This window comes from Odocoileus virginianus, chromosome 6, assembly GCF_023699985.2.
Source record: "Odocoileus virginianus isolate 20LAN1187 ecotype Illinois chromosome 6, Ovbor_1.2, whole genome shotgun sequence".
In the NCBI taxonomy this organism is placed as follows: domain Eukaryota; kingdom Metazoa; phylum Chordata; class Mammalia; order Artiodactyla; family Cervidae; genus Odocoileus; species Odocoileus virginianus.
Genome location: NC_069679.1, coordinates 17,399,520 through 17,412,836, shown reverse-complemented (window position 1 = coordinate 17,412,836; position 13,317 = coordinate 17,399,520). Strand labels below are relative to the sequence as shown.

The 13,317-nt window shown below is 36.4% G+C and overlaps 1 protein-coding gene across 1 annotated transcript; it reads right to left on the bottom strand.

Moving 5' to 3' along the window:
* Positions 1–5,792: 5,792 nt before the first annotated feature.
* Positions 5,793–6,764, bottom strand: LOC110152593 (olfactory receptor 4K15-like). Its single transcript, XM_020916385.2, has one exon. It carries the CDS (start codon positions 6,762–6,764, stop codon positions 5,793–5,795), a length of 972 nt encoding a protein of 323 aa, XP_020772044.2.
* Between the last annotated feature and the right edge of the window lie 6,553 nt (positions 6,765–13,317).

The window sequence follows — 13,317 nt, the reverse complement described above, 5'->3', positions numbered from 1 at the left end:
GCTATTTCACATCTTAAATGATGATGCTGTGAAAGTGCTGCACTCAATATGCCAGCAAATTTGGAAAACTCAGCAGTGGCCATAGGACTGGAAAAGGTTAGTTTTCATTCGAATCCCTAAGAAAGGCAATGCCAAAGAATGCTCAAACTACCACACAATTGCACTCATCTCACACAATAGTAAAGTAATGCTCAAAATTCTCCAAGCCAGACTTCAACAATACATGAACTATGAACTTACAGATGTTCAAGCTGGTTTTAGAAAAGGCAGAGGGACCAGAGATCAAATTGCCAACATCCGCTGGATCACTGAAAAAGCAAGAGAGTTCCAGAAAAACATCTATTTCTGCTTTATTGACTACGCCAAAGCCTTTGACTGTATGGATCACAATAAACTATAGAAAATTCTTCAAGAGATGGGAATACCAGACTACCTGACTTGCCTCTTGAGAATCTGTATGTAGGTCAGGAAGCAATAGTTAGAACTGGACATGGACCAACAGACTGGTTCCAAATAGGAAAAGGAGTACGTCAAGGCTGTATATTGTCATCCTGTTTATTTAACTTATATGCAGAGTATATCATGAGAAACACTGGGCTGGAAGAAGCACAGGCTAGAATCAAGATTGCTGGGAGAAATATAAATAACCTCAGATATGCAGATGACACCACCCTTATGGCAGAAAGTGAAGAACTAAAGAGCCTCTTTATGTGGATGAAAGAGGAGAGTGAAAAAGTTGGCTTAAAACTCAACATTCAGAAAACAAAGATCATGGCATCCAATTCTAACACTTCATGTCAAGTAGATGGAGAAACAGTGAAACAGTGACAGGTTTTATTTTGGGGGGCTCCAAAATCAGTGCAGATGGTGACTGCAGCCATGAAATTAAAAAACACTTACCCCTTGGAAGAAAAATTATGACCAACCTAGACAGCATATTAAAAAGCAGAGACATTACTTTGCCAAAAAAGGTCTGTCTAGTCAAGGCTATGGTTTTTTGAGTAGTCATGTATGGATGTGAGAGTTGGACTATACAGAAAACTGAGCATAGAAGAATTGATGCTTTTGAACTGTGGTGTTGGAGAAGACTCTTGAGAGTCCCTTGGACTGCAAGGGACTGCATCCCTTAGGATGCATCCAGTCTATCCTAAAGGAAATCAGTCTTGAATATTCATTGGAAGGACTGATGTTGAAGCTGAAGCTCCACTACTTTGGCCACCTGATGTGAAGAGCTGACTCATTTGAAAGGACCCTGATGCTGGGAAAGATTGAAGACAGAGGAGAAGGGGATGACAGAGGATGAGATGGTTGGATGGCATCACCGACTCAGTGGATATGAGTTTGAGTAAATTCTGGGAGTTGGTGATGGACAGGGAAGCCTGGAGTGCTGCAGTCCATGGGGTCGCAAATAGTTGGACACGACTGAGCGACTGAACTAAACTGAACCAACTGAGGATTCTGTAATTGATTTGTCAGGAAATGAAATGCTACTCACAATTTCAGTATAGGAGAATATAGTTTAGGAGTATGCATCTGATGGTTGTGGAAATGACTAGAGGGAATAAAGGCTAGCCGGGAGTAGTTGCAATTGGAAGCTATACCTCAGGAGTTCCTTATATGCCTGCTGAAGTCAAGATGGATATGTACAAAGAAGGACAAAGGGATTAAACATTTGGGAATGGGATATTCAGACTTATTCAGTTGATTGCCAGCAAAGACCAAGAAAGAGGGAGAGAAATCAGAATGAGAAGACAAATCAGAATGTAAAAGTCCTGGAGGAGCCAGAAAGACTTTACAGCCCAGGGAATTTCAAACTTTGGTTCATGGAACCCTGGATGTGTTGTGCAGGTTCCCCCATGAGCTCTTAAAGGGGACTGAAGGCTCCAAATCTTATCTCCTCCAATCCACTATAATCATGTTAGCTTTGCATTCATCTGTTTACATAGTAATATCCCGCAATTTCATAATGAATAAAAAAGTGTTCCAGTGCTTATTTTTTTTATGGCTGAGAAAAAATTAAATTAGCTAGGTTTCCTTCTTATGTACATAATGAAATGGGATTCAAGAAAGTTAAACTGTGGGGACGATTTGAATCTAAAATCTGTTCTTCCTGACTGAAAGCTCAAACTTTCCTACAGATTTGCTCAGTCAGCAGAAGTATTAGAAAAAGGGTGCTGCTTCCTGCAGTAGAAATATTTGGTAGACTTAGGTATTCATTTCCTGTTGTTTATATAGCACTGTATGAGGGTGGGGAGGGAAGGGGAAGCATTTTTGCTTAGAAGCTTTCTATGGTTTGGAGAAATAAATGAGGATTATATATCAGTTGTGGAATGAGTAGCTTTTTACTCCCACTATGTTTACGCAGAGTAGTTTTTTTGTTTGTTTTTTGGGTTGTTGTTTCTTTTTTCTTTGCTTTAAATAGAATCAAGACCAATTTATTCAATAACATTTTTTCATGCCTACCAAATACCAGGCAATCTTCCAAGCTTAGTGGATGTAGCAGTGAATGAAACAAAGCCGTTGTCCTCAATTAAGCTTTTACTGGGTAGTTGGGAGAAACAAACAAATTTATTGTAAAGAAATAAGTACATGATATAATGTGTTATATGGTAGTAAGTGCTATGGAGCAAAATATAAAATAATGATGCATGATAAATATTGTTGAAACATTGTACTTGTAGATAGAGTTGTCACAGAAGACTTCACTGAACAGACTACTTTAAGAAGAAACCTGAAGGAAGTGAAGAGATAAGCATACAGATTTCAAAAGGAAGAAAGTTTCTTCCACAAAGAGGGGATATCAAATGCAAAGAACCTGGTATAGGTGCTTAGAATTTTCTAAAAACAGTAACAAGACAAGGCTGATTGAAGCAGGGTTAACAAGCATGAGAAATGTTGGAGTTAAGATCAGAAAAGTAACAAGGGATAGAGGTATTGGGACTTAGAGGTCGTCATAACAACTTTAGTTTCAATGTGCAGGAAATGGATGAACACTTTGGAGTGCTTTGGGCAAAGAAGTGACAAATTTTATCATGATTACTTTGGCTGCTATATTAGAATATACTGAAGGCTAAGATTGGAAGCATGGAAACTTAGTAAGTTTTCACTAGAGTGACATCATAATGTGCTTCTGGATTGTAGTGTTTATTAGTCTCCAAAATAACTGTCTTTTCAGTTTGCTGCCCTTTAAACCAATGTTCAGACACCACACTGGGGCTCAGTAATTACCTTTTTCATAACGTATATGATGGAGGTTTTGTTCTAATTTTATTGTTATTGTTGCTTAGTCACCTGGTCATGTCCAACTCTTTGTGACCCCATGGACTGCAGCATGCCAAGCTTCCCTGTCCTTCACTATTTCCCAGAGTTTGAGCGAATTCATGTCCATTGAGTCAGTGATGTCATCCAACTATCTCATCCTTTGTTGTCCTTGTCTTATTACCAAGTGCCTAAAGTTCATATCTGTCTTATATAAATCTTTTATGGGTCTGCAAAAAGTGATATCATACAGTGCTTGTCTTTCTCTGACTTATTTCACTTAGCATAACACCCTCAAAGTTCATCCATGTTGGTGCAAATGGCTGAGCAGTATTCCATAATATATAGATATACTGCGTCTTCTTTATCTGCTCATCTGTTGATGGACACTTAGGTTGCTTCCATATCTTAGCAATAGTAAATAATGAGGCTACAAACACTGGGGTTCATGTATCATTTTGAATTACTGTTTGGGGAAGGAGGTTTTCTTTGAATATGTATTCAGAAGTGAAATTGTTGGGTCATATGGTAGTTCTATTCTTTAGTTTCTTGAGAAACCTCCACACTGTTTCACACAGTAACTGTACCAATGTGCATTCACATCAACAGTGTACAAGGGCTCCCTTTTCTCCAGATCCTCACCCCTTGTTATTTATATGCCTATTGGCCATCTGCATTTTCTCTTTGAAAAATAGTCTATTCAGTTCTGTCCATTTTTAAATCAGGTCATTGCTTTATTTGATGCTGAATTGTATGATGCTTCTTATATATTTTGGCTGTTAACTCCTTATCAGTCATATTTGCAAATGTTTTATCCCATTCAGTAGGTTGTGTTTTTGTTTTGTTGATGAGTTTCTTTGCTGTGAAAAAGCTTTAAAGTTTAATTAGGTCCCATTTGTTTATTTTTTCCTTTGCTTTATGAGATAGATCCAAAAAATATTGCTATGATTTATGTCAAAGTGTGTTCTGCTTATGTTTTCTTTTAGGAATTTTATGGATCTAGTCTTAAAAAAAAATATGGATCTAGTCTTATATTTAGATCTTTAATATATTTTGAGTTTATATGTAGATGTCCAGTTTTCCCAGCACCATTCATTGAAGAGACTGCCAATGTATGACAAAAACCACTACAATATTGTAAAGTAATTAGCCTCCAACTAATAATAAAAAAAAAAAAAAACACTAGGAAGAGACTGCCTTTATTTTTTTTTAACAAGAAGGTGAAGTGTGTTTACAGTAATACCTCTCGCATGGTGAATATTCTACTAGCTGTTATAATGGTGTTTTCTACCAAATATTCTGATACACAAAATGTATGTATTGATTAAATATCCCTTAAAAATAACTGGGAAAAGACTACTTAAAGGGAGAATATATTATCATTAGAATTACTAAGTAATACATGAAGAGGGAAATTTTAATTGCAGGAGAATAGATTAATTACTATAAAATGAGAAGAAACAAACAAAAATGCTCCCAAAATTAAAACACTATTTATTTGAATAATTCTTCACCTGCTAACAAAATACAGAAAAGTAAATGACTGTGCTTTGAGTAGATGAGACTGTCTTTTCTCTATGGTATATTCTTGCTTCCTTTGTTGTAGATTAATTGATCATAAATCACTGCAGACAGTGAATGCAGCTATGAAATTAAAAGATCGTTGCTCCTTGAAAGGAAAGCTCTGACAAACCTAGACAGCATATTAAAAAGCAAAGAAATCACTTTGCCAACAGAAGTCTACATAGGAAAAGATGTGTTTTTACCAGTACTCATGTGCAGTTGTGAGCACAGAAGAATTGCTGAGCTCAGAAGAGTGGCTACTTTTGAATTGTGGTGTTGGAGAAGACTCTTGAGAGTCCCTTGGACTGCAAGGAGATTGAACCAGTCAATCCTAAAGGAAATCAACCCTGAATATTCATTGGAAGGACTGATGCTGAAACTGAAGCTCCAATACTTTGGCCAGCTGATGAGAAGAGCCAACTCATTGAAAATGACTCTGATGCTGGGAAAGAGTGAAGGCAAAGGAGAAGAGGGCAGCAGAGAATGAGATGATTAGATAACATCACTGACTCAAAGGACATGAATTTGAGCAAACTCCAGGAGAAAGTGAAGGAAGTCTGGCATTCTGCAGCCCATAGGGTCACAAAGAGTCGCACATGACTTAGCAACTAAACGATAACAAATTGACCGTAATTGCATGAGTTTATTTCTAGGTTCTCTGTTCTGTTCCATTGATCTACGTGTCTGTGTTTGTGCAGGTAACATATTCATACAATTTCAATTATACAACACTTTGTGAAACATCTTGTCACTGACATTAGGTAGCAAATATAAGCAAGTTAACTATAAACTATATCAAAAATAATTGTGGTTAGAGACTGCATAATTATATGTAAGCTTCTTTACAATAGATATTTAACAAAGAACATGCATTACTTTTACCACTTTAAGCAAATAAAGTATTTTTAAAAATTATGGTGGTCACCAAGAAAAGAGACAATCCATGTTTCCTCAAGTGTATTGCTGTCTACTCAACTCAACACATCTAGTCTTAGGAGAGAGAGTTGAGAAGGCAGCCCAGAACATACATAGCGCGTCTTCAGTTTATGCATTGCCAGTTTCACCTCTTTGTTTCTCAATGTGTAGATAATGGGGTTCAATATAGGTGTGAAAACTGTAGAAAACACAGAAAGGACTTTATCCACCGGGAAGTTGCTGAAAGGCCAGGCATAGATGAAGATACAGGGCCCAAAAAAGAGGCTAACCACAATGATGTGGGCAGTAAGAGTGCTGCGGGCCTTGGTCATGTCCACTGAGGAACAACGTTGCACAGTGACCAGGATGACTGTGTAGGAGGTGAGCAAGAGCAAGAATGAAGCCACCCCCATGAGACCACTATCCAAAAGCATCAACACTTCAGGGATATATGTATCTGTACAGGCAAGTTTGATGACCAAAGTAAGGTCACAGTAATAATTGTTCACAACATTTGGACCACAGAAGGGCAGGTTTACAGTGAAAGCTAATTGGCTCAAGGAGTGCATGACCCCAATCACCCAAGAGCCTACTATCAGACCTGTACATTTGCACAAGTTCATGATGGTTGCATAATGGAGAGGCTTGCATATGGCTACATATCTGTCATATGCCATAGCTACAAGGAGCACCATCTCACCACCAGCAAAGACATGGAGTAAGAATATCTGGGCCATGCAGCCCTCGAAGGAGATGGTCTTGGGTTCATGAAGGAAATCATGAATCATCTTGGGGGTTGCATAAGTGGCCAGAAAGACATCAAGAATGGAAAGATTACTGAGCATTATGTACATGGGTATATGCAGGGCAGGTTCAGAGATCACTGTAAGTACAATGAGGAGGTTGCCCAGCACAATGATGATATACAAGAAATTAAACAGCATGAAGAAGAAATACTGGAGCTCCCAGGAACTGGAAAGCCCCAGCAACACAAACTCAGCCACCCTAGAATTATTTCCTTGGTTCATGGAGTACCTACAAAGAGAAACATTCATTTTTAACAAGAGCAAGAAAAGTAGACCCTGATCCTAAAGGGTTCTACTCTCAACATTAATTTAAAATACTCTAGAGTTATTTCTAATAGAAAATGTTTCATCTATAATTTTAACAAAGAGATTCTTCTCTCAATTATCCTTACTGATGAAGAACAGCTAAGAGGTGCAGATGCAGTAAATCAACACTTTATTTTATACATTTGTGGGTCAAATATGATGCTAAGCAAAAAAATAAATCTACATTGCAAATAGAACAATTAATAGGAAGAGTTAAGGTATCCAGAATCTTGTATTGCCTTCTTGCCTGGCTGATTTTCATTATCCATTTGGGATTATCCACAAGCAGCTTCAATTCTTAGAGAAGTCTCAGAGACCACACTTACACAAGGAAAAGACCTGCAATTTTTACTATGAGGGTCTCTCTCCTCTTGCCTCTGTCCTTTCTCTATTACTTAATTTCCACTACCACATCATTAAAACCATTTAATCTATGTTGTCTCTGAAGTTATTATAGCTGTTTTGGTTTGAATTACAATCCTTGAAGCTAACATTGTATCATATGAAAAGAAGTAAACTAAGATGACCAGAATATAGTACAGAACATCAATAGATAAGGTTACAGCCATAAAATGCAAAAATCTGATTTAGTTAGCATAGATCATTTGAAGGCCAAGTGTAGCATTTCACTTATCAATTCAGAAACCTTCCAAAAGATGAATTATATTCAGTATATGGAATTTCTAGGTTTTGTCTAGAATTTCTCAGTCCTAGTGAAATAAGATATCTCCTTTAAAAAATATCCAGCAACACAATGATTTCTAATTAGACAAAAGTTAAGATAAGCAGTAAATGAAAACATATGAATAACAAGATAATACACAATTGAGCAAATAAACACTTTGTCAATAGATTATAAAATAATCCTTTCTGCCTATGTTCTCTCTGCAGCTTCTTTGGGAGCATACAGAAAGAGTTTTTAAGAAGATAGATAAAACTTTGAAAATTCCTTTAAAAATATATGTTTAGAAGCACAAGAACCTTTTTTTTTTTTTAAGAAAAAGGCTCTCACTTTTCATTTTCTATGTTATAATTAGAAGTGATAAGGGTCAGTCTCTGTGAAAGATAGTGTAAAAAGCTTGTCAGTGGGCAAAACTCTTTAGTTTGGAAGTGTTTTCAGATACATTTTGTGTGCATTAAAGTACTTATAATAATCTGGCAAGGAGGAGATTATTGTCCATATTTTTCTTTTTTTTTTTTTTTCACATTTTTCATACCTGGAAATAGAGTATTAGAAAAGTTAACTAATATGCTCAATTTTATATTACTAGTCAGCAACACATCCAGAACCTATCCCAGGGCTTTAAAACCCTTTCGACAATCCTTGATAATAGAGTCTCTAATAGAATCTAAAAAGTATGGTTTAAGAGTTTGTGACAAATGGAATTATCCAGATTGGAAGATGAGAGGAGCTGAGTTTAGACAGTTGATATAAAATCATTTTAATATTTCTTAATGTACCATAAATAAACTTGATAATAAGGGCCCTTTCTAGTTAAAAAGATAGGAGGTCATATATATTTGGTTAATGCATTTTTCTTAAAGAGATAAGTTTAAGTTTAAAATGTATTAGCCTTGAAAATTTTATTTTCTGATAATATTTTCTAGATGAGTTATTGCTATCTGATGCTTTGCAAAGATTCTCCCAAAAATTTGAATGTAAAAAAAATAATCAGAATGAACAGTGAATGTTGTGATGAAATAACCTAAACATTACAAAGGACATTTAGGTCACTATCACCTGGAGTGGAATGGGCATTCTCTATTGCATTCTCTTGTGGGGAAGGGAATTTGTATCCAAAAGGAGTAAGTATGGGTCTAAGTAAGCATTCTTGATCATACCTTTTAATTTTGTCAGTCTCCTATGAAATGACAACTTTCTATTAGTGAAAGTGAATGAGAAATTAATGAGTGTGGAAAGAGAAGAAAAATGCCGGAAATCCTTAGGGAGAGTAACACTGTGTCCTACTGAGTGCCATTTTTGTCTGTGTGTTGGACTGGGCTGGGATAAACTGCTATAAATACAAAATTTTATGGAGAAGGAAATGGTAATCCACTCCAGTATCCTTGCCTGGAGAATCCCATGGACAGAGAAACCTGGCAGGCTACTGTCTATGGGGTTACACAGAGTCAGACACAACTAAAGCAACTTAGCATGCACATGGATATGCCCCTAGAAAACCTCCTCTGCTCAGAAGACCTTTAAATAAAATTTAAAATTTAGCTTAAATATTACAGATACAGATCCTTAAACCATTTTCTATAATAACCAAAGTAAAATTTTATGTGCAGACTAACATGGATGTAAATAATATGTGGTTGAGGCAAAAGAATTTCAACTAAATTGTAAATCCAAGCATCACAAGTCATTGCTCCAAGTTTCTTTCTCTAGTTAAAGGTCCCAACCCTTTTTAAAGAAAGAAATCCTAAGCAAGTGGATCAAGCAAGTGCCTGACACTAAATGAAAAATACATACCAAGTTTACCTATCTGCAGATCTCAAGAAAGTTGAAACAAATTTTGGTTTCTTTCAAATCACATGCTCCTATAAGAAACCTGCATCAGATGTAAAACTATAAAAAAAAAAATATTGACTTAGACAAACCACCTCTTCTTTACAATACTTTATTTCACCTTTTTCTCAATTTATTATTTCTCTATTTGGTTCAGGACTAGGGAATGATCTGGGACTGTGGGAGGCCTAATGTGTCCCATGGTGATTCTTTGTCATTAGATGTTTGCTGGTTTGTTGAATAGAGAAAATGGTTTCAGTTCACAGAGTCAAATCATTTTCCGTTTTCCCTCAGCTCCCAGAGCTCTGACCCTGCATCTTATTTCCACTGATTACAGGCACTGTGTTTCAAATTGATTTAGGGAAATCTGAAACAAGAACTTATGAAATATTTTATGAAGAATTGAATCTTTAGTGATATTTTCCACTTTAATGAGAATATGGAAAAACTCAGCAGAGAACATCTGATCCCCCCCAATAAGAATATATAATAAAGTCCTCTTTTAATCTCAACTATTAAAAATCATTAACAGAGCATCCAATGTGAATATATGTGCATACTTAGCATAAATCCTGTTTATAACATATTAAATGAGAATATCACAACCTGGGTTTGATGTTCTAATTTTTTTTCATTTATTTTTATTAGTTGGAGGCTAATTACTTTACAACATTGTAGTGGGTTTTGTCATTTTTTAATGTAGGAATTTTACACATAGATTTTCAAGTGAAACTGACCTGTAGTGTTTTGAAGTTGTGCTATCTACATCCAGTTTTAGTGCTGAGACAATGATAGACTCATAAAACGAGTCAAAATACTCAGAAAAGAATTTTTATTCCCTAGCATTATCTGTTTTTTGAACTTTTGGAAGACTTTGTACTTAAAATTGAATGTGTCCTGTGATTTCTATAGGGTAGCATCTTTAACCTCTCGTTCAATGTGTTCCATAGCTATTGACATCTTCAGTTTTCTTCTTCTCCTTAAGAAAATGTGGTAACTTATGCTTTTTTTAGGAAATTAACAAATTCATCTGGGTAAATCTGTCATCTTCTGCTTTTATATAACATTCTTTAATTGTTTAATCTCCTCAGCATGTGAATTGATCGCCAATTTTCTAACCTCCAATGATTACATGTATAGCATAGGTCTTTTCTATTTTATTTAGTCCTGGTCTTTTCTTTCCTTTTTTGGCCTGTCCAGGAACTATTGGGTTGGCCAAAAAGTTACTTTGGAGTTTTCCATAAGACGCTATGGAAAAACCCAAATGAACTTATTTGACCAACTCACTATATTTTTCTCTCACTGATAAATGCACTAAGTCATTTATCTTTATTTGAAGAACTTCTGTTTTAAAAGTAGAATTATACTGAAATATCATCTCTCACATACTGGAAAATAATCAAAATTTCATATCATACTGTCTTCACCAGACTGGAGACACTCTCATATACAGCAAGTGGGATGCAAAATGCAGAAACTTATTATAGAAGTGCAGTTAGCAGTATCTATAAAATCATATACACCACTGACCCTTGCACTCAGCAATTTTACTTTGAAGCATAGGGAAAAAACCACAATGAGACATATGTTGATAAGAATTGAAGCTGGGTACTGAATACATGGAGAGGAACATGGAGACATTTTCTTGTGTCTTGTACATTTCCTCAATGTTCAATTATTAAGAAGTTAAAAAGTGACTTCTGCTTATAACTGTATTTATATTACACCTTCTTTGTGTTATATAGATTCTTTTGTTGTCCTGTATTAAAAGCTTCTTGAGTTAAAGTCTAAGTCAATTTGAACTCATTTCATAAACAATGTATTACTGCATCTCTTCATCAAATGGTCATTGAATACTAATTATTTTTCAGTTACTAAACTAGAAGTTAGGAATACATTGGGGTACATGATAATACAGTCCTGACTTCACAGGATATATATATTCTAAGGCAGAAAGCAGGTATCTTAACAAGGAACTAAAGTAAAATCTTACTTGTTTTACCACGGAAGAGGTAGAGAGTGGTATGATTACATTATAGAAGGTTATGATCTTTATAAGAAATTTATGGAATATTTCAACTGATATATAAAGAATGAGCCAGATTTTAGCCAGGTTAGTGGATAAATTGGGAACATTTTTAATCAGAAAAAATGCCGGTGTCTATATGTAAAGAGGCAAATTTGGTGAAGATGTTAAATTAAAGAATTAAACAAAATGTAATATGGCTTAAATCTAGAGTGTATAAGATTTACTTATATAAGAAATATTACATAATGTTAAATTTTCTCCTAGGAAAATTAAAAAGCCATTGGAAGGAAAGCACTGCATTATTCAAAAGAGTAGCGTGATCAGACAGGCATGGGACATATAGAAACCAAACCACCAACTTTTAGCTGCACCATATCAATCATCGAATTAGATACAAATGAATTAGACACTCCAAAGTAAAGAGATGATCAGAGTAGAAAAATAGAAGACCCAATTTTATGCTGTCAATTGTATGCTGTCAACCCACTTTAGATGCCACACCTTCTCGGTCATCAATCTTGCTGACATACATTCAACTTCACCTTAGAAGCAACAACCTACCTTCTGTACTTAGTATTTTCCACTGTCTAATTATTGTGTAAAGTCTGATCTTTATAATGAATCCCTATTTCATGTCACTCTTGTTAGTTCAGCTATCCTCATAAAATCCAAACCAATACATATGCTGTGTTCAAAAACAAAATTTTCCAGAAGCCCTCTTCTTCTAGTATCCTCATTGGTTTTCAGCTAGATTCACAGAAAGAACCGTAGAAAATTTCATTATTTTCTGCTCTTTATAACTTTTATCCATTACTTCTTTATAATTTTTGTCCTTTCACTCGTTCTTTAGTTTTTTCTCCCTAGTTTCTGTTTTTTAATAATCATTTATTTTCGGCTGTCCTGGGTCTTCATTGCTGCTGGGGCTTTCCTCTAGTTGCTGCCAGCAGGGGCTATTCTCTAGTTGCAATATGCGGGTTTCTCTTGCAGTAGCTTCTCTTGATGAGCTCGGGATCTAGGGTACACGGGTGTCAGTGGCCACAATATGTGGGCTCAGTAGCTGTGGGTTCCCGGCTATAGAGTACAGGTTCAATAGCTGTGGCCCATGGGCTTAGCTGCTCCATGACATGAGGGATCTTCCCAGATAGAGGATAGAACCTGTGTCTCCTACATTGATAGGTGGATTCTCTACCACTGAGACACCAGGGAAGCCCCCCAACCCCCACTGCTAATTTCTTGTATAGAACACTAAGCTTACAATTTTTTCTATATTTTAACATGGTGAAAGAAAGTGAAAGTGAAGTCGCTCAGTCGTGTCCGACTCTTTGCGACCCCATGGACTGTAGCCCACCAGGCTTCTCCGTCCATGGGATTCTCCAGGCAAGAATACTGGAGTGGGTTGCCATTTCCTTCTCCGGGGGATCTTTCTGACCCAGGGATCGAACCCGGGTCTCCCTCATTGTAGGCAGACACTTTACCACCTGAGCCAGGAGGGAAGTGTTAACCTGGTATTTATGACTAAAAATGTTCCCTGGAACTTTGGTAGCTGGTAAAGAATCCGCCTGCAATGAAAGAGACCCCGGTTCAATTCTTGGGTCAGGAAGTTCCCCTAGAGAAGAGATAGGCTACCCACTTCAGTATTCTTGGGCTTCCCTGGTGTCTGATGGTACATAATCCACCTGCAATGTGAGAGACCTGTGTTCAATCCCTAGGTTGGGAAGATCCCCGGAGAAGGGAATGACAACCCACTCCAGTATTCTTGTCTGGAGAATCCCATGGATTAAGGAGCCTGGTGGGCTACAGTCCATGAGATGGCAAAGTGTCGGACATGATTGAGTGACTAAGCACAGTACCCTATTTGTATCACTAAGTTATAAACTTTTTTTTCATTGCCATTATGGTTTTTTAAACTCATGACTTACCTACAAAAT

What these genes read in the sequence shown, in the direction of transcription:
- LOC110152593 (XM_020916385.2), bottom strand. Translation starts at nt 6,764, where the DNA reads ATGAACCAAGGAAATAATTCTAGGGTGGCTGAGTTTGTGTTGCTGGGG.